Source organism: Salvia splendens, chromosome 8 (genome assembly GCF_004379255.2).
Source record: "Salvia splendens isolate huo1 chromosome 8, SspV2, whole genome shotgun sequence".
NCBI lineage: Eukaryota > Viridiplantae > Streptophyta > Magnoliopsida > Lamiales > Lamiaceae > Salvia > Salvia splendens.
The window spans coordinates 34,647,399-34,667,303 of record NC_056039.1 but is presented as its reverse complement, the minus strand read 5'-3'; the positions used below and the strand labels follow the sequence as shown (position 1 = coordinate 34,667,303).

The following is a 19,905-nucleotide window of genomic DNA, read 5'->3' as shown; positions in this document are numbered from 1 at the left end:
TGTGATTGATATGGTAAAGTAACAGAGGGGAGGAGAATATTAGTTAAAGTAGAGTTAGTGGATAATGGAACCTACATTCTTTAAATGATATAACTTTCCAAAAATGGAATGCACATATTTTTGTGGGACAGACGAAAATGAAAAGTGCACATATTTTTAGAGCATCCTTAACGCCGCGGGCCAGACCGCACCTGGGTCCCGGCCCGCGGCCCCGCGCAATGGAGGAGAGGAAGTTGCGGCCCAGGCCGGTCCCGGGGCCACAGTTGCGGCCTGGGGACGCGCCCGGGGTACGGCCTGCCCGGCGTTGGACGTGAGCTTTTTTCGGTCCCAGGCCCCAATTTTAGGATTTCTTTTACATTTGGAAGAGGAAGGAGGGGGAGGGGAAGAGGAAGAAGAGGGAGGAAGAGGAAGGAGGGGGATGAAGAGGGGCGAGAGGAAGAGGGTGAGCTTTTTTTGCATTTTGAAGAAGGATGAAGAGGGGCGAGAGGAAGAGGAAGAAGTGTAATTTTTTTGCATTTTTTTATATTAAAATTTATTATTTTAGTTTATAATTTATTATTTTTGAATTAAAAATAAATTTCTCGTGTTATAATTGTTCAACGTTTTTAATTTTTACGAGTAAAATAAGTGAAGTTGTGAATAGTGCAATTTAATAGTTGTGGCCCGGGATGAGGCTTGTAGGGTTAGAGAAGTTGTGATCTGGGACTCAAATTTAGAGAAATGATGATGTGGAGGAGACTTGAGACCTGAATCCGGGCTAGGGTTAAGGACGCTATTACGGAGGGAAATATAAAACAATATGTCATGATGTCCCAACAAATAAAAAGAACAAAGCCCACACCTAATTAAATACTAAATCCAATCAACTTACAATTTTGGGCCTTTCAAAAGGATGCAGCAGCCCAAAAAAAGGAAAATTAATAAAAACAAATAGGAAAAGAAAAAAAAAAAGAGCACGAAAAACCCTAAACTTCTACAGCGCCGCTTCTCATTTGTACGCTATTTCTCATCTATTTCAGTCTGCATCTTCTCCACCAATACACAAGAATCGTTTCACAGTAGATCTAAGAGATAGCACACGCGGCACCAAACTGCAATTCAGAAAATCTGAGGTGAATCCGCCTTCTTAATAAGTAACTTTATATACTCTATTAACAATTACTTACTGCAATTTTGAAGCCACAAACGCTTTTATAGTAGTGGGCATTTCCAGAATTTGTCTGCCTTTCACTAATTATCTCGCTGCACCCAAGAAGATGATTTTTGGAACAGAGTTGTGAGTAACTGAAATAGAAACTGTAGTGGAGATTATTAGTTGCCAAAGAATCAAGATCCTGAATCAAAACTGTTTCGTCTCTTATAGAAGATGTCTCACGATGATTTATGCTTGCTTGGTTTTAGTGGTTGATATTCTTGATCTGAATTCAACCAATTCCCTGTGCCACATCGACATTTTTGTCCCTATATTGTGCCATCATGTAGAAAAATTGTGCATGCATATAGGCTCATCTTTTGTTTCTTAGAGCTTATTGATCCGTATCATTCTATTCTATTTGTTAGACCAATCTACTAAGAGCTGCCACAATGTCGAGGAAGGGCTTGATGGAGCAGGATTTAAGCAAGCTAGATGTAACAAAACTAAATCCACTATCACCTGAGGTTATTTCTCGCCAGGCCACCATCAACATTGGTGAGCTCGTATTACCAATACCTTCGTCTTGCTACCTAAGAGTATCACATGTTTTTACTCCCTTTTGCTTGGTCTTTATTTATGTGCTAGTGTGGGGGTGGTATTTAGTGCTCAATGCTTAGTCCCTTTGCTCCTCCTTCAGGCACCATTGGTCATGTGGCTCATGGAAAGTCAACAGTTGTGAAGGCCATCTCTGGTGTCCAGGTATTGCACTACTGTTTAGACATCCATTCACTATGTGAGTTTTTAAGCATTTGTTCTGTACTGCTATTAGAAGTTTAGTATATGATTTTGATGAGCACTTGTTAAGTATATCAACAGTATCAAAACTGAGTATGGACGAATATCCAGGATTTAAGTTGTTGATGCAGATATTATGGACATGATTAGTTGGGTTTGCTAAGTTTTTTTTTAACCTTTGGCTTATCACCCTTTTGGCTTTATCATTCTGTGAATGTAATAATAATTTTATTTTTAAGGCAAAAAGAGATTAACTTCTTGAATGCTTTGTCTCAGACTGTTCGTTTTAAAAATGAACTGGAACGTAATATTACTATCAAGCTTGGGTATGCCAATGCCAAGATATATAAGTGTGAAGAGGATCAATGCCCTCGGCCTGTGTGTTACAAGTAAGATGCGACTTATGACTAGGTCTGATTGCTGTACTACATATCCTGGCTCATGTTGAGAATATTATTATTTTTCTCAGGGCTTACGGGAGTGGAAAAGAAGATAGTCCAATGTGTGATGTCCCTGGGTTTGAGAACTGTAGGATGAAATTGCTTAGACATGTATCTTTTGTTGATTGTCCGGTAAGGTTTCTCTTGTGTTTTTTTGTCATCGGCAACTGTATTTGTATTCTTGTCTACTCCTAGAGTAAGGCTGTCGTAGTCGCGAATTTCCTTTGGATCTTTTTTCCAGTTATCATGCTGATTTTGGTCTTAAATTTGTCTGGCTTAACTATTGGTGTCCTCATCTGCATGACTAAACACTTGCTACCGTCATATTTGTCCACAGGGTCATGACATTCTCATGGCTACAATGCTTAATGGAGCAGCAATTATGGATGGAGCATTACTTTTGATAGCTGCCAATGAAAGTTGTCCTCAACCTCAGACATCAGAACATTTAGCTGCTGTGGAAATCATGCGTCTCCAACATATCATAATACTTCAAAATAAGGTTGATCTTGTTCAGGAAAATGTCGCCATCAACCAGCATGAAGCCATTCAGAGGTTCATTCAGGTCATCTTTGCTCCTGATGCAATGTCGATTAATTATACGCCCTCTGGCCCAAGCTACTTGCAACATAAAAACTTTATCCTTTCTCTTCCTTTATTCTCTTTTTCTCTCTCTACTACATTTAGTAATGCCGTCTTTCAAATTCTCTCCACAGGGGACTGTTGCAGATAATGCGCCAGTGGTTCCAATTTCTGCTCAACTGAAGTATAACATTGATGTTGTATGCGAATATATCGTGAAAAAAATCCCAATCCCAGAGAGGAACTTCATATCGCCACCAAATATGATTGTGATCAGGTCTTTCGACGTCAATAAGCCTGGGTCTGAAGTTGATGAAATTAAAGGTGGTGTTGCTGGTGGCAGTATTCTTAAGGTATAGTCTGGTATTTGTAATTCCGGCATCCGGTATCTTGTCTGTGTCATTTTTTCTCTGATCTAATTGCAGGTAAACTTGTGCAAATAGTATTCTAGAAGATTAACGTATATCCTTCCTTTTGTCATTTTTTTTTCTCTGAACTAGTTGCATATACATCTTTCTGTTAATACAAGCCTAGAAATTAACAGTCCAATTGCACTGATTTACCCTAGTCGCATAACATTGTTTTCTCCTGTATCTTAAGTGAACAGTTTCTACATGCAACCTAGGCATCTAAGGTGCTAATGTATGGAGCCATTGAATTTTACTTGCAGGGTGTGTTGAAAGTAAATCAGTTTATTGAGGTCCGTCCTGGTATTGTTGTCAAAGATGAGAATGATAACATCAGGTGTACACCTATATACTCCAGGATAGTATCCTTGTACGCTGAGCAGAATGAATTGCAATTTGCTGTACCTGGAGGCCTTATTGGAGTTGGAACAACAATGGACCCCACACTTACTCGTGCTGATAGGTTGGTCGGCCAGGTTCTTGGAGAAGTTGGTTCTCTACCTGAAGTATATGTCGAGCTAGAGGTAAGGGCATCTCCTGGTAGAAGTTGTCTTTGATTTGTCCTTGGGTTCATATTTAGTGCTAGTGATTTTTTCTGTTGTGGAATGATTTGGTAACATTGTAAACTTATCTGTTCAACCACCAGGTTAATTTCTTTCTGCTGAGACGGCTGCTGGGCGTCAGGACAAAGGACACAGAGAGGCAGGGTAAGGTGACAAAGCTGACAAAGGGAGAGATGCTAATGTTGAACATAGGATCAATGTCAACTGGAGCTCGTGTTATCGCTGTCAAGAATGTGTTTGCAAAGCTGCAGCTCACTTCACCTGTGTGCACCAGTAAAGGAGAAAAAATTGCTTTGAGTAGAAGAATTGATAGGCATTGGCGTCTGATTGGCTGGGGTCAAATTCAAGCTGGCATCACTCTTGATGTTCCACCCTGCCCCATTTAAAAAGGTCACCAATAAGCAAGGAATTGAAATGTGGGAGGGCTGACAATTGCAGGGAACAATTTTTGTTCGTTATAGAAAAGATTGCCTAGAGTCTTGGATACTTTTATTGTGATGATTTTCTGTACTTTTTGGAGTTCATATTGTTGTCTAGGCTGTTTTCTATGCATTCTAAATGGCTCACTTACTAACTACTAAATCAATGCGTTCTAAGCAAATCCTCTTCAATGGGGTGGGTTATTCCAAACTTGTTATGTTACATTGGATCACATTTGGCTATTAAGACTAGAAAGAGTGTTAATTTTGTTCCTTCTTAATTGTTTAGAGATGTATCGCTCTATTCCTCAGAACAAACAAGATTAAGCATTTTTCTATACGTGAAATAACATAGTTGAAATACATACAAAATAAAAATCACGAGCATGTTTAAAATCCAGCCTATATCGAGTAATCTCTCCTCTTGCCAACTTCCACTGCAGATTGTATCACCATCAACCAAATCTCTGGACTCTCCGCTGTCTTAGTTCCTCAAGCGAAATGGATTCACTTCTGGATGTGGATGAGGATGTGGGTGTAAATCCATCACCGTTACTTTCTGCCCCACACATCTCACAGACACTTGACAAGCTTGGGTTCTCGTATGTACATGCTTCACAACTCCAAACACCTGGTGTCTCGCCTCCTTGGAGAGTTCCCCTTCCAAACACACGGCCAGATGAAGGCCGCAAGCATATACCGTTCAGAAATCTTAACGGCCAACATAACAGATGGGTGACACCCCTCATTATCTTCACACAAGGGTTAACACCAGATCTTGCACTCCTAAGGTATAAGTAGGAGATTCCAGCAAGAATTCCCCCAAGATGACCCAGAAATGAGACTCCAGGTACCAACATTTGAATGAGAGCAAGTTCTGCCCACGCAGCATAACGTGCAGGGACCATGAGTCCGTGCACATATGTATAGCTATCTGACTGAGAGTAGAGAACAACTTTCATGGCAAAAAGCACACCAGAGAATCCCACAGCATATTCATTGTAGTAGGCTCTCTCATAGTCAAAGAGCAGAAGAAATTTGGCTAGCAGTAACGTGATGCCTTGAGACATACCAAGTAGAGCTGCAATCATTGTTGCAAACTCCACACTTCCCATTGCACTCTCCAACTGTATTCCCTTCCACAGTAGGGATAACATATTGTATACAAGATGCGGTTCACCAGTGTGGTACAATGCAGATAAAATAAGGCGCTTCAAATCCTTGTTCTGCTCCAACCAAATCAATAACTAAATTAGAAATCTCTGTGCCCTATACTTCGAATTCTAAGCAAAACTATGGTTTGTTTCAAAACATTTGTAGTATTCTTTTTGAGATGGAATTTGACTGGGAGAGAAAGGTATAAATAATTGTTAAAATAGTCAAAACAAATCTGGGGATAAATCATATAGGTAATAGGTTCAACCTTCCTCAGCTACAAGATAAAGCGTGAGAAGTGATAACAGCAGGAAATCGAAGTTCAATAACTGATGATGAATAAGCGAGGGGTGAAGGAGTTACCTTGACGATGAGGTGGGGATTAAACCAGACTTGATTGAGGGTTGGGAGAATTGGATCGAGAAATTTAGGGCGTAGGTAAAGAAGTGTATTAGCAGCGATAAGACCTGCGGTGAAGGGAGGCTTGCGGTCGAGGCGGCCATACTCGCTCAATGCCTGGAGCAGAAGCAGCCCTACCATTCCTCCGCCTCTTCTACCTCCTCTGTCCATCTCTAAATTGGATCGGAGTTTCTCCCCTCTACAACAGCGGCTGATATTTCTGAATTCTCTAATCAATCTGATATCAATTTTAGGCTGGTTTATTGCCCCAAAACTTTGCCCAGAAAGTTCTAGATTTCTGGATATTAGCTTTCCTGTTTTTTTTTCCCTTTTTTCTTTTTTTTACTCCTCTCGCCCCAATTCCCATAAGAATATGCGCTCTTTAAGTCCACCCTATAAAAATATGCATTTTTCAATTTTACAAACTCTTTTCTCTCTCACTCATTCTCCACTAACAAACTAACAATACTCTAATAACTTTACTCATTTTGCATTAAAACTCGTGACAAACTCGAAGTGCATATTCTTTGAAAACAGAGGAAGTATTTGTTATCTTTACTTTAAAGTTTTACTCTTCAATGGATTATTATTTCCATATTTTAAAAACTACTCCATTCGTCTTAAGTTACTTCAGTCATTTATCTTTTTAGCTTAAAACAAAATATATATTCTCACCTACTTCATTCTTTCTTTTAGTTACTCTCTATTTATTCTTCCATCTACTTTATTTTATCTTTAATTAATTACTCCCTCCGTCCCACTTAAGTTGACATGTTTTCCTTTTTAGTTTGTCCCAACTAAGATGACACATTTCCTTTTTTGAAAATTTTATCTCTCCAATTAATACACCTAACCTCTTTTTCCCACTTCGATTTAAATATTCATCTCTATTTCTCTTTCTATTTTATTACTTACACTCACATTTTCTCTCTCTAATTAAACACATTAACCAATAACTCCTAAAATCCCATGTCGGCCAAGGAATGTGTCATCTTAATCCCGATGCTTGCAAAGTTTGGGTCTATATTTAGAAATAATTAGAGGTTTGGATTGAGTCTTAAAAGATTAATATTTAATTATAATTTATCAATTAAAAAAGTCAACATTCTCCATTTAAAAAATGACGCGTTTATTCTCTTCCTCTTGTGGAATAGCCGAATAGATTTCTCTCTCCTCTTCTTTTTATCGTGTCCACTCTTACCTTAACCCTAATTTCTCTTTCCCTTCTCTAATTTCCGCCCCATCCAAAAAATCTCTCTGTGTGTAGAGTATGGTGGAAAACAAAGTGGCCAAACAAGTCTTGCCGGATCTACAAACCTAAGCTATGCACGCTTGTCGCTGACAAGGATGGATGGATTACTTCCCACCACCCCTTCTACGGCTTGCAATCGGCGGCCGTGGAGCCTGCAAGTGGCGAGAAACCATGTTCATCGATAAGAAGCAGAGTTTTTCCACGTGTGTCGTATTCACACGTCTGATTTCAACAAGATTCATAATTGTTCCCACTATTCCCAAGATACTATGCATTAGTATATGGGAAATTGGAGTGTCGAACCAATGGTATCCGTTATGTATCTCTATTTTTAGAACGGTTGGCGATGGGACCACACTCTATTTTTGGGGATGGGCACTAACTACGAACATGAAAGAAACTAACCTAACTAAGTGGGAACTTGGACAACTTACGAAAAAGTGGAATGTATTTTAAATAACTTGTGCAAGTAACTAGAAAGAGCAACCTAGACTTAACTAAAGCACGCAACAATAGAGGTAAGTTTAAAAAACCGGACATGTCAAACACAACCAATAAGAAAGTAAGCAGATAAACCACTTGGACAAGTTATGTAAATGAGTGAGTTTGAACAGTACTCAAAATGGTTTGACAAAAAGTAAATCTAACGTAACACACAAGAAAAAAAAAAGTATGACATGAGAAAATAAAGTTATGTAACCTACCTTATGTTAGGGTTTGTAAACTAAAAGTAGTTTCGAGTGTACAAGTGCTAGTACAGTTACTAGACGGGTGTTTACAAGAAACCCTAGATTCACTTGTAACCTCAACTTGAGATAAATAACATTTATGTAAAGCTTTAATTAATGACATTTCATGCATTAAATAAATAGAAAGCCGAGGTCTTGATAAACTATCATTTCTTAATCAATATATTTAGCATTGAACATACATTATTGATTATGCATTACTTTGACTTATCAAATGGTGTGAATTTACGCAACCCAATAATCCTGATATCTTGGGTAGTGATGATTAATATCTAGAGGTGCTAGAATTGGTATTATGTTGAAATGCGCATTGTGAGTCTGGTTTGATAAATTCCTCAAGAGGAGCTCGAAACAATGTTTTATTAATCGGAATCTAGCTAGTTGGAATTTCATTATTCCATGAATAATAAATAATCGTTTCTTGCTGAGTCCACTCTTGGAATTAACAAGATATTAATTAGTTAAGTCTGTATTAGATTTTAATTAGTTAATGGACATTTATATCTTTAGCGCGGGAAATAACTATTTAAAAGTGGAAACTCGAATTACTTGTAATTTCGGATTTGAATGGGTAAATCAATATTATTATTGTAGTGGTTGATAATAACATTTCAATTAGAGCATGAATTAAATTAGTGTTCAATTAACTGAAGGGGTTAGCAGCGGAAGCTTGCAACAAATTTATCACATAATGATTCTAATCTATTTAGCAGATTATTTAGACAAAATCTATTCACGTAATTCTCACATGTATCATGCTCATAACTTGAATTCAAACATGCTTTAGAGCAATTAACACCTAAAACATGCTTACTACGGAATTAGCCAATTTACCTCGTTGATTCTCCAAAGAATCGAAGATAGCTAGCGTCTTCTCCACGTGAAGATCTTGAGTACTAAACCACGGATCTTCTGACTGGTTCCCGGACTGTAAACTGATATCAGTGTGGGCTGATCTCACCAGAAAACTAGGACTCAAATAAAGAAGACGAAAACTGCTCACGGAGGAGAGCTGAAAATCGTCCCTCTTCAAGATATAGAGGGGGACGAAAATTTTGATGAAAATAATATGTATTTTCTGTCTCCTTTATTCTCCTATTTATATTAAGTCACATATTGAGCCCAATCAGGGATCTATGGAAGAATTTGGATATGGTCTCCCCCTATTAGTTTTTTACTAATTAAATTGAACCAGCAATTTAATATAAGCTTATATTGGAATATTACGAGCAGCCACTACAGAAGTAATATTGCAATGCCCAACCAAATCCGAAATTACAAGTATTCCGGGTTTCCATTTGTTTGTCATTTATTTCTCGTGCGTAAGATAGAAACGTCCATTAATTAATTAATGTCTGCTATGGACTTAATTAATTAACATATTATTAACTCCAAGAGTGGACTTAGCAAGAAACGCTTATTTATTATTCATAGAGTAATCAAACTCCAACTAGCTAGGTTCCGAATAATAAAATCTTGTTCCGAGCTCCTCTTGTGGAAATTATCAAAGGAGACTCACCTCGCGCACGATTCAATATAATAGCAATCCTAGCACCGCTAGATATTAATCACCACTACCCAATATACCAGGATTCTTAGGTTGCGAAAAACCCGTATCATTTGGTAAGTCAAAGTAGGGCATAATCAATACCGTATGCTCAATGCTAACGTATATTGATTAAGAAATTAATTATCAATACCTCGTCTTTCAGTAGATAGCATAAAAGACTCGTCTTGCTGTTAGATCCAATTCAGTGCTAAACCACACCAATGTCATCTTATTTCAGTAAGGCTTAGAAATATGCGGACTGACATTGCAACCTTTCATGATAGGTAGTCTAGGCCTATCTAGGTTGTGAAATTCTTATTTTTCTTTGTTCAGAACTGACCGTGTTACCTTAAAGTGGACGACGCTCACAACCAGTCTACTAAAATAAAGACTTAGACTTTGTTACGTTGCTCATACATTTAAATATACAATAAACATTCATTAAATGTAAAAAGTTAAAAACATTATGACAAAAATAATCTGTTGCATCCATTGGAAAATAGAATATATAGTTTTACAGTATTCAATCACTCGAAAGACGATTTGTAGTATACAAACTCTAACATTAACTAGATAAAAGCCGATTGGGGGTAGCCTGCATCCAAACCTGCATAGATCCCTGACTGAGTCCAATATATAACTTCATATAAATATGAGAATAAAAGAGAGACAGAGTATACAACATACTCCAAATTTTCGTTCCTCTCTCTCTAGAAGGATGCGTTGATTTCTTCTCCTACTTTGTGTGGGAGTTCTGTCTTCTTTATTCAATTCCTATATGTTTTGATAAGATCAGTCACCCTGATATCGAAATATAGTTCAGGAACCAGTCGGAAGATCCGTAATCAAGTGTTGAAGATCATCACGTGGAGAAGTAACAAGCTATCTGCTATTCTTTGGAAATTCAAGAAGGTATTAAATCGTCTCCGTAGAAAAGCATTTTTTAGGTTTTAATTAATCAAAAGCATGTTATAATTCATGTTTTGAGCATGATACATGTGATAATTACGCGAATAGATTTTGTCTAAATAATATGCTACATAGATCTAATTCTCTTATCTATTTGTTCTTCCGCTGCCAACCCATCAGGGAGAGGGTTTAATCTACTTGAGTGACTAACTTAATAGCTCTAGAGACACCAAAATGCAAATGGGCATTAATTCGATATAAGCTAGGAATTGTGTAACGGTTCCTTGTATTCTACATCCTCTCCATATGGTCTTTTACATCATATTTATTTGTTCTTGTTTTATTTGAATTTAAGTTCATTTGCGTTAAATTAGTTGTTAGAACCAAAACCTTTCTTTGATTTATCTTGGTAGTAGTTAAAATTGGTTTATTGTAGTTAAATTGATACAATTAGTCTATGTAAGTTACGATACTCTTACTTGTCATCACTGCAATAATGCCATACACTTGTGGGTAGTTTTTGTAGTAAAATAAAAGCGAGTCAAAGGGGACCATAATCCCAACGAGAATATCAACACATCCTGAGAAGAGGCTGAATAGCTTTTGCCCTTGATGTTCTGAATCTTCAACTTGCTAATCAGGTGCCATGATGGTTTCCGTACACCACAACAATGAGGTTAATTATGTATAGAAAAGAAAAAATAACGCATATATAGAAATATATTATCAGTAAGTATGTCGAGAAAGCATAGGTTCCAAGGGTAATATTGTTGGTCCAAGTTGACAGGATTGATGGCATTGAAAATGAGATGCCACAGAAATTTTTTGAACAAAAGAAGTTTTTTGAACAAATTAATTTTGAGTGTCAACACTTCTTTTTGTGGTCTTAAATATCAAAATGTTACCAAAGTATGAGAAACAGTTTTCGTGCAACAAAGAAGGCGATTGTGTGAGACTAGCCACTCCACATAAATTACATAATCTAAATTTGAGTAACATCATTTATTTAACCAAAAAAAATTAAAATGTTATCTCTTATATCATTTGAAATGTTGGAAAATGTGTTTTGGTATACCTCATTTGTTGAAATATTGTATCAATATTTTCATATTTGTTATGTAAAAGAAATTGAAAATAAGGTGAAATGGAGACTTGGAATATATAAGTAGATTGAAACACGAGGTTGGAAGTGCATGTAAAAGTTTGACAAAAGATTTAAGCTAAGAAAGAATATTATGATTTTTTATTTTGTGAGTACCAGTATGATGAACTTTAAGGAATTATTGATAATAATATTGAAAAACATAGTGATAGTGTTCATTAGGAAATATTGGATGTTATCGGTTGATGTTCTTGATAAATTTGTAATTTATGCTATTTAAAGAAGAGAGACGTGCAAGAAATTTAGTTGAATACGATTAGACACGCTTTTAGTCATTGGAAATAATGATTAATGAAGTTAATAATTCTTATAGAGTTCACAACAAACTAATATACTTTTACCTTTTGATATTAATTAACATGTGCTTCTAATTAATTAGTAAAAAAGTTGAAAGTATACCATAAAGATTTATGATAATAAGCACTCATTTCAATTTCTTTGAAAGATCATCCATGATTTTTAGCACTTATGAAATAATCAAAGATGTTATAAATTCATTTCAATAATGTCGTAATTCAATGTAGGTTTGGAATTTGAGGAGGTCGTAACTTTTACATGATTAATATACATAAATTTATATATTAACTGTCACAATTTTATGACAAAAATTGAAATTTTGAAGGACGTTGTATATATATTTGTAGGGTTAACCGTGTTTGAGCAACACAAGTTTAAAAGACACCATCAATTACATTACTAATTAATCTTCGGCTTTTCCTGATTGCTCGCCATGTAGAGATGGATGTATATATCTATATAGAAACCGGTTATGCATGTCATTTTGTTCATCGATCGCTTCCTCTACATCAATTAATCACCATGGAGCAAAACCATCTCATCTTCCTCGCTATATTTGCTCTCCTTGTGCCGCTTTCGGCACACGCAGCCACCTTCGATATCCGCCAGCACGGAGTCCAGAACGGAGACATAACCGCTGTAAATATGTTTATTTATGAATTTGTTGTTTAATTAGATATATAACATGCATGTATACAATGTAGGCTCTGCTAAAAGTATGGAAGTTGGCGTGCAACGAGTCGACGCCGGCAAAGGTGGTGATACCTAAGGGTGAATGGACGCTGAAGCAGGCTCTTCTTGTTGGACCCACCAAGTCCCCCTTGGAACTTCAGGTGGAGGGCACTGTGAAAGCCTTAGCCGACCCTCACCAACTCCCCAACAAGGAGGGAGAATGGGTGACCATCAACTACATCAGCGGCTTTACTCTCTCTGGCGGCGGCACCTTCGACGGCAATGCCAAGATCGCCTGGACCAAGAACGACTGTCACAAGAACAAGAACTGCATGAAGCTCCCCATCAACCTCAGCTTCAACTTCATCAACAACTCCATCATTAAAGATATCACCACCAAAGACAGCAAGAACTTCCACGTCAACCTCATCTCCAGCAGAAACGTCACTTTCCAGCGCTTCAGGGTCTCTGCCCCTGCTGAGAGTCCCAACACTGACGGCCTCCACATCGCCCGAGGCGTCGGCTATAATATCATTGACTCTATCATCGAGACTGGCGATGACTGCGTCTCTATGGGGGACGAGCTCAGTGATGTCCTCATCAAGAACGTCAGGTGCGGCCCTGGCCACGGCATCAGTATCGGCAGTCTCGGGAAAAACATCCAGGAGAAGGATGTGAGCAGAATAACCATAGATAATTGCACCTTCATCAACAGCGACAATGGCGTTAGGATCAAGACATGGCCATCTGCCCCTGCCACCTTAAAAATCACCGATCTCAAATTCACCAATCTTAACATGGTCAATGTCAGCAATCCCATCATCATAGACCAACAATACTGCCCATGGAATTTGTGCTCCCTCGATGTAAGTACCTAACTATATTATGTCAATTATAATTCATACTCCCCCTTCCCATAATAGGAGTCATTCTTATTATGTGCACGAGTTTTAAGAAATATAAAGTGGTGAAAAGGCTAGTAGAATTTGAGACCCACTTTTTTATAATAGTTTTATAATAAAATGTGAGTGAAGTGAGTTAGTGAAATGTGAGACTTACTTATCATTTATGGTAAAAATGAACTATGACTCTTATTATAGGATGGGCCAAAATGGCAAAGTGTGACTCTTATTGTGGGACGGAGGGGGTAATTATCACTAATTTTAATTACAAAACGTATAACTTTTCAATTTTTTATATTAAAATTATCAAGGCATAACTTTACCAATCATCGTGTGCTGATATACTTATGTTTTTGTGTTGAATAAGTTACTCCCAACACAAGTTTTAAGAAATGTCACTACTAGAAAAATTGCTTCTCACTACACTTTTTTTATCACACTTTATAAAAAGTGTCAGCATAGATGTACTATCTACACACTAGCTTTTCACTGCACTTTATAATATATTGTTACTGCACTTCAATATAAAAAGTGCCATCATAGATGTACTGTCTACACATTACCTCTTACTACAGGTACCCGGTGCTGCACTTGCATCAAGTGTCATTATAGATGAAGTGTCAGCACAGTAATTTTCTAGTGACAATTTTAAGTGCCAATACAAGCCAATTTTCTAGTAGTGTGTAAAGGAAAGTGAGTAAAAAAAGTTAGTGGCATGTGTGTGCTACTTTTATATGGAGTATTAGTTTTATAACATAAAGTGAGGGAGAAGTGAGTTAGTGAAATATAGGTCCACTACCAAAAAATAGTAAAAGTGAAGTGAGACAATTAATAATGGACGAACCAAAAATAAAATAAAATTGGGACACATAATGGGGGACGAAGGGAGTATATTTTGACCACAACCATATATATGTATATAATTTAATCAAAACAAGAATTGATCTTAATACGAAATGCAGGTCAAATCCTAACCATGATATTTGTCAGTCTGGTGATAAAAATTTTTGCATCTTATACAGATTGTCAGTATCAGTTAGTGTTTAGGTCATTTAACAAAAATCTGAATTTGAAGTCATGTTTAGATCATTTTAGGTCATCTTTCTAAAATGACCTAAAAATAGACTAACAGTGGCCTCCATAATACCTAAAAACGACTTTTGTATTTCTTGTTCTGCTTTCAACAATAAGATTGAGTTTTATATATATCACAACTATATATATAAACATATTCATGATGGATGGATTTGTATGTATTTGCAGAAAGCTTCGCTGATCCAGATTAGTAAAGTGAAGATTGAGAATATTAAGGGCACAAGCTTTACTCAGGATGTGCTGATCTTTTCTTGCAGTACAAGTAAGCCATGTCAGGATGTGCAGATTGGAAACATTGATCTCAGGTTCACCGGAGATCCTACGCTAGGGGGAGCCACCACCAAGTGCCAGAACGTCAAGTACGTTTCCACTGGCAAGCAGAATCCTCCTCTCTGTGCCAAGAGCAGCGCCCCTAAACCTCTACCCAAGTAAATTAATGTAACACCATATATATTATGTAGTGTGTGTCTGCATTTTCCCAGTTAATTATTTGTTTATGTCGATATAGGTTTCCCACGGCCCAATCTATGTGGTTGTAATAAAATCATTAGATTAGAACATTTTGTGAGCGATGACAGATAAATGTAAATTATCCATTGCTTGCAACATTAATGATATCTATTATTGGTTTCATTTCGTAACAATTTCTTCTTTACGTGTGGTGTTACTATTCAATCTTTGATCTAGCTACTAAAATTAAGATACATTTATGAATCAAAAATAAAGTACATATATGACTAAATTTATTAGAGATAATGATGTGAATCAAATTGTACATTTTTATTCCCCTAACTTTACATGATTTATATAGTTTGATGCTTGCAAAAGTATGTTTTGTGGTGTAGGAAGAGAAATGAATGGTGAAACAAGGAATGAAGCTCGGATGGTGAAAAATGGTGCGAAAACTCCAGCAAGTATAAGAAATTGGCCACCCGGCCGGGTTATTTTTCAATTGTAAAATTCTACCCGGCCGGGTAGTTTATTCTAACTGCAATTTCAGCAGTTTCATGATGGAAAGGGAGAGAGAAAAGGACGTGGCTGGGCAGTTTTTGGAGGAAAATAAAGAGAGAGAAAAAAAAAAGTCAACAAAAGGGGGCTGAAAGGACGTTTCAGAGGGGGGACGGTTTCAGTGAGCAGAATGTAGGGAGACGTTTCAGAGGGGAAAAAGAGAGAAAGGAAGTAGAGAAGAGGAAGAAGAGAGGAGGAAGTTCCGACCAACTTTCCGACGATCCGACTCCAAATCTCCATTCCACTCAACGAGAGCTCGAATCCTACGGTTTTCTTTGTTATATTTACCATGTGTTTAGGCTAGGCTCTCATTGTTGCTCCAAGTTGTAATCTAGGCTTGTACGGATGTTTTTACACCATCAATATCATATGTTTGTGTCCTACAATGTGCTTAATTTTATTCACTATGTTTTTGGCTAATGATGTAGTGATGTTAATTCCTTTGCTATCGTCTATTTAACATAGCTTAGGATTGATCATTTGTTGGTATGCTATCGATTTAGAACTGTTCAGGGGATAAATTGATAGTGGATTATGTAAGTGATTATAGTAGACGACGTTCGTTCCCGCGCATCTGCAGGAATTAAATGTCGTTGAAAGTTGGTTCATGGAACAAGTGTTTAGCTGACTGTGAACTATACGTCGTAGACATGTTCAGTGCACGCGATTAGGTTGATTAGTTAATCCCAAATATGTGCTTTTAATATAGGTGTAGAACAATACAAGCTTATTGAGCAACTTGGAGTGACATCTTTTTCCTATTTGAAAAGTCTTCCTTAATTTGTAATTTTAGTTTGTTAATCTTGTCAATTCTTGTTAAATAACCTACGCCTCCATGTGGTTCGACACTCGAAGTACTACAGTCGACTATGTACCCTTGCAGATAGATTGTAATATTAGAGCTATTTTATTAAACTTGTGTGTTAATAATCCATTAATATAAAAGCTCGAAAATTACACATCAAGTTTTGGCGCCGTTGCCGGGGAGGCAACTGGTTATTTAATTTAGAATTCTTTTTGTTTTTATTTTTGTATAGCTTTCTAACATTTTATTTTCTTGTTACAGAGTTGTAACTAGAAGACTAAGTCGAGCCAACGACTTTAAACAAAGGCGCTAGTTGGGAGGCAACCCAATGAGTTTTTAGTTTTCTTTATTTTCTTTTAATAAATCGAGGGTTTTGTTCGCTCAATTCTTTCCTTCGATGTATTTTTATGAATTGAGTATTTTGTTTTCTTTTTGTTGTTTTAATTTTTCTTTTTGTAGGAGCAACGTGGAGATAGGATTCACATTCGAGCTTATGTGGATGCATACGTCTGTCCCTCCGCCCCAAGGTATTCGCAGGGATTATCTCAGATTCGAGATGATTATTCCGTTGAACCCACTCCGTAAGAAGGCCGAGGCAGTGGAGGAGGCTGAGGCGGGGAAGGAGTCCGAGGCGGTGGAAGCTCCAGGGCGTAGGAGGAGGAGAATCTAGGCCGGCATCCGTACAGCCCCAAAGAAACGCTGGCGGTGTACAACGTCTGGATCAGCGTCTCGTACGATCCCATCGTCGGGAATCAACAACCCCGGAAATGCTTCTGGGAAAAGATCACCGAGGCCTACCACGAGTTTAAGCCGAAGGGGTCCCGCCGCCAAACATATAAGATGCTCCGCGCTTACTTTGACCAGTTCGATAGAGAGGTCAAAAAATTATGCGCCATCTACAAGAGTGAAGCGACTCATTACCAAAGCGGAGCCACGGGAGCCGACATTCTGAGGTCGGCTTTGCGAGTCTACTACGACTACACCACCAAACAATTCAAATATGTCGATGTTTGGGAGGTCGTCAAAGACGAGGAAAGGTGGGCCGGCGGTGTCCGGTCCAGCTCGGGCTAGACCTCGAAGCGTACGAAGCACACGGCGGGTGGCCAATACTCGTCTAGTGAGGGCGGTTCGGGCAGCGCCGCACAAGAGTTTGCCTCGTATGAGGTTGGGGCACGACAGACGATGCCCTACCGTGGGCGCCGTCGGTCGCAAGGGAAAAATGCGGCGAAGGCGGCTAGAGGGAGGAGGGGACGAGCCGAATCAAGCCAAGCGGGCTCGGGATCTGGGGCACGAGGTTTAGGGTTTAGCAGATTATTTAGACAAATTCTATTCGCGTAATTATCACATGTATCATGCTCATAACTTGAATTAAAAACATGCTTTAGCACATAAAATCCCTAAAACATGCTTACTACGGAATTAGCCAATTTACCTCGTAGATTCAATTAAGAATCGATGATGACTTGCTCCGTCTCCACGTGAAGATCTTCAATACAAGACCTCGAATCTTCTGACTGGTGTCCCGGACTATACGCTGATATTTGTGTGGGTAAATCTCACCAACGTACTAGGATTTGAATAATGGAAGACAGAAACTGCTCACGGAGGAAGCACAAATTTCGAGCTCTCTCTTTCTAGAGGGGGACGAAAATTTTGTGTATTCAAAAAAAAGTTATTTCTGTCTCCTTTATTCTCCTATTTATATTAAGTCACACATTGGGCCCAGTCAGGGATTTAAGGAAGAATTTGGAACAGGCCTCACCCAATTAGCTTTTTACTAATTAAATTGAACCCACAATTTAATATAAGCTTATATTGGAATATTACGAGCAGCCACTACAGAAGTAATATTGCACTGCCTTCCAAATCCGAAATTACAAGTATTCCGGGTTTCCTTTAATTGCATTTGATTTATTTCCCGCGCTTAAGATAGAAACATCCATTAATTAATTAATGTCTGCTATAGACTTAATTAATTAACATATTTCGAATTACAAGAGTGGACTTAGCAAGAAACTCTTATTTATTATTCATAGAGTAATTAAACTCCAACTAGCTAGGTTCCGAATAAAAAAACCTTGTTTCGAGCTCCTCTTGTGGATGTTATCAAACGAGACTCTCCCCGCGCACGTTTCAACATAATAGCAATCCTAGCACCTCTAGATAATGATCACCACTACCCAATATACCTGGATCGTTGGGTTATGAAAAACCCACACCTTTGGTAAGTCAAAGTAGTGGATACTCAATATCGTATGCTCAATGCTAACGTACATTGATTAAGAAATTAATTATCAAGACCTCGTCTTTCAGTAGATAGCATAAAGACTCGTCTTGCTGTTAGATCCATTCAGTGCTATACCACACCAACGTCATCTTATTTCAATAAGGCTTAGAAATAATCGGACTGACATTGCAACATTTCGCGATAGGTAGTATAGGCCTATCTAGGTTGTGAAATTCTTATTTTTCTTTGTTTAGAACTGACCGTGTTACCTTAAATTGGACGACGCCCACAACCGGTCTACTAAAACAAAGACTTAGACTTTGTTACGTTTGCTTATACATTTAAATATGCAATAAACAACCATTAAATGTAAAACATAACAATATTATGACAAAAATAATCTGTTGTATTTATTGGAAAATAACCATTAGAATTTTACTGTATGCAATCACTTGAAAGGTGATTTCTAGTATACAAAACCCTAACAATCTCCCACTTATACTCAAAATAGCTTTCGAGTATACAAAATGGTAGTGCACACGTCTAAATTTCTCCCACTTATACTGAAAGCGAGTTGAGGTCTTGAATGAGTCGAACTCCCATCCCTTCAACGTGGCACTCGAACGGTTTCACCGCCAAAGCTTTTGTAAAAGGATCTGCCAGGTTGTTCTCTGACGCAATCTTGACCACTTTTATGTCTCCTCTCTGCACTATATCTCTAATGATATGATACTTCCGCTTTATGTGTTTGCTTGCTTTGTGAGCTCTTGGTTCTTTCGAGTTTGCCACAGCACCAGAATTGTCACAATAAATGGTGATGCTCTTGAGCAGATTCGAAACCACACCTAAATCCATAAGGAAGTTCTTGAACCATACAGCCTCTTTTGCAGCCTCCGAAGTGGCCACATACTCGGCTTCCATGGTCGAGTCCGCGATGTATTTCTGCTTCACACTCTTCCAAATTACGGCTCCACCTCCTAAGGTGAACACATATCCTAAAGTAGATTTTCTCGAGTCCTGATCAGCTTGAAAGTCTGAGTCAGTATATCCCAAAGGGCATAGCTCGACTGCATTGTAAACTAGAGCATAGTCCTTAGTCCGTTTAAGGTACTTGAGTATGTTCTTTACGGCAGTCTAATGTCCTTGGCCCGGATTCGACTGATATCTTGTCACCATGCCAACAACAAAGCAAATATCAGGTCTAGTACAAAGCATAGCATACATGAGACTTCCAACTGCCGAAGCATATGGAATCCTTCTCATTTCCTGTATCTCAGACGGCGTTTTAGGGCACATCTCTTGAGATAAATGGATGCCATGTCTAAAAGGTAAGAAACCTTTCTTGGCATCCTGCATGCTAAAACGACTAAGTACTGTTTCGAT

At 38.0% G+C, this 19,905-nt stretch overlaps 3 protein-coding genes across 3 annotated transcripts; 2 read left to right on the top strand and 1 right to left on the bottom strand.

Annotated features, from left to right (window-relative positions):
• Positions 1–953: 953 nt before the first annotated feature.
• LOC121744728 (eukaryotic translation initiation factor 2 subunit gamma-like) lies at positions 954–4,622 on the top strand. Its single transcript, XM_042138329.1, has 9 exons — positions 954–1,112; positions 1,561–1,690; positions 1,833–1,894; positions 2,207–2,319; positions 2,400–2,502; positions 2,708–2,935; positions 3,087–3,305; positions 3,623–3,883; positions 4,006–4,622. The coding sequence occupies exons 2-9, from the start codon at positions 1,585–1,587 to the stop codon at positions 4,306–4,308; spliced, it is 1,395 nt and encodes a 464-aa protein (XP_041994263.1). The 5' UTR covers positions 954–1,112; positions 1,561–1,584; the 3' UTR covers positions 4,309–4,622.
• A 23-nt stretch (positions 4,623–4,645) lies between these two features.
• LOC121744729 (rhomboid-like protein 14, mitochondrial) lies at positions 4,646–6,176 on the bottom strand. The gene is made up of 2 exons (XM_042138330.1): positions 5,860–6,176; positions 4,646–5,567 (listed from the first exon to the last, which is right to left on the bottom strand). Exons 1-2 carry the CDS (start codon positions 6,064–6,066, stop codon positions 4,797–4,799), a joined length of 978 nt encoding a protein of 325 aa, XP_041994264.1. The 5' UTR covers positions 6,067–6,176; the 3' UTR covers positions 4,646–4,796.
• Positions 6,177–12,317: 6,141 nt separating this feature from the next.
• LOC121744056 (polygalacturonase-like) lies at positions 12,318–15,123 on the top strand. Its single transcript, XM_042137497.1, has 3 exons — positions 12,318–12,452; positions 12,518–13,351; positions 14,651–15,123. The coding sequence occupies exons 1-3, from the start codon at positions 12,336–12,338 to the stop codon at positions 14,912–14,914; spliced, it is 1,215 nt and encodes a 404-aa protein (XP_041993431.1). The 5' UTR covers positions 12,318–12,335; the 3' UTR covers positions 14,915–15,123.
• The last annotated feature ends 4,782 nt before the right edge of the window (positions 15,124–19,905 follow it).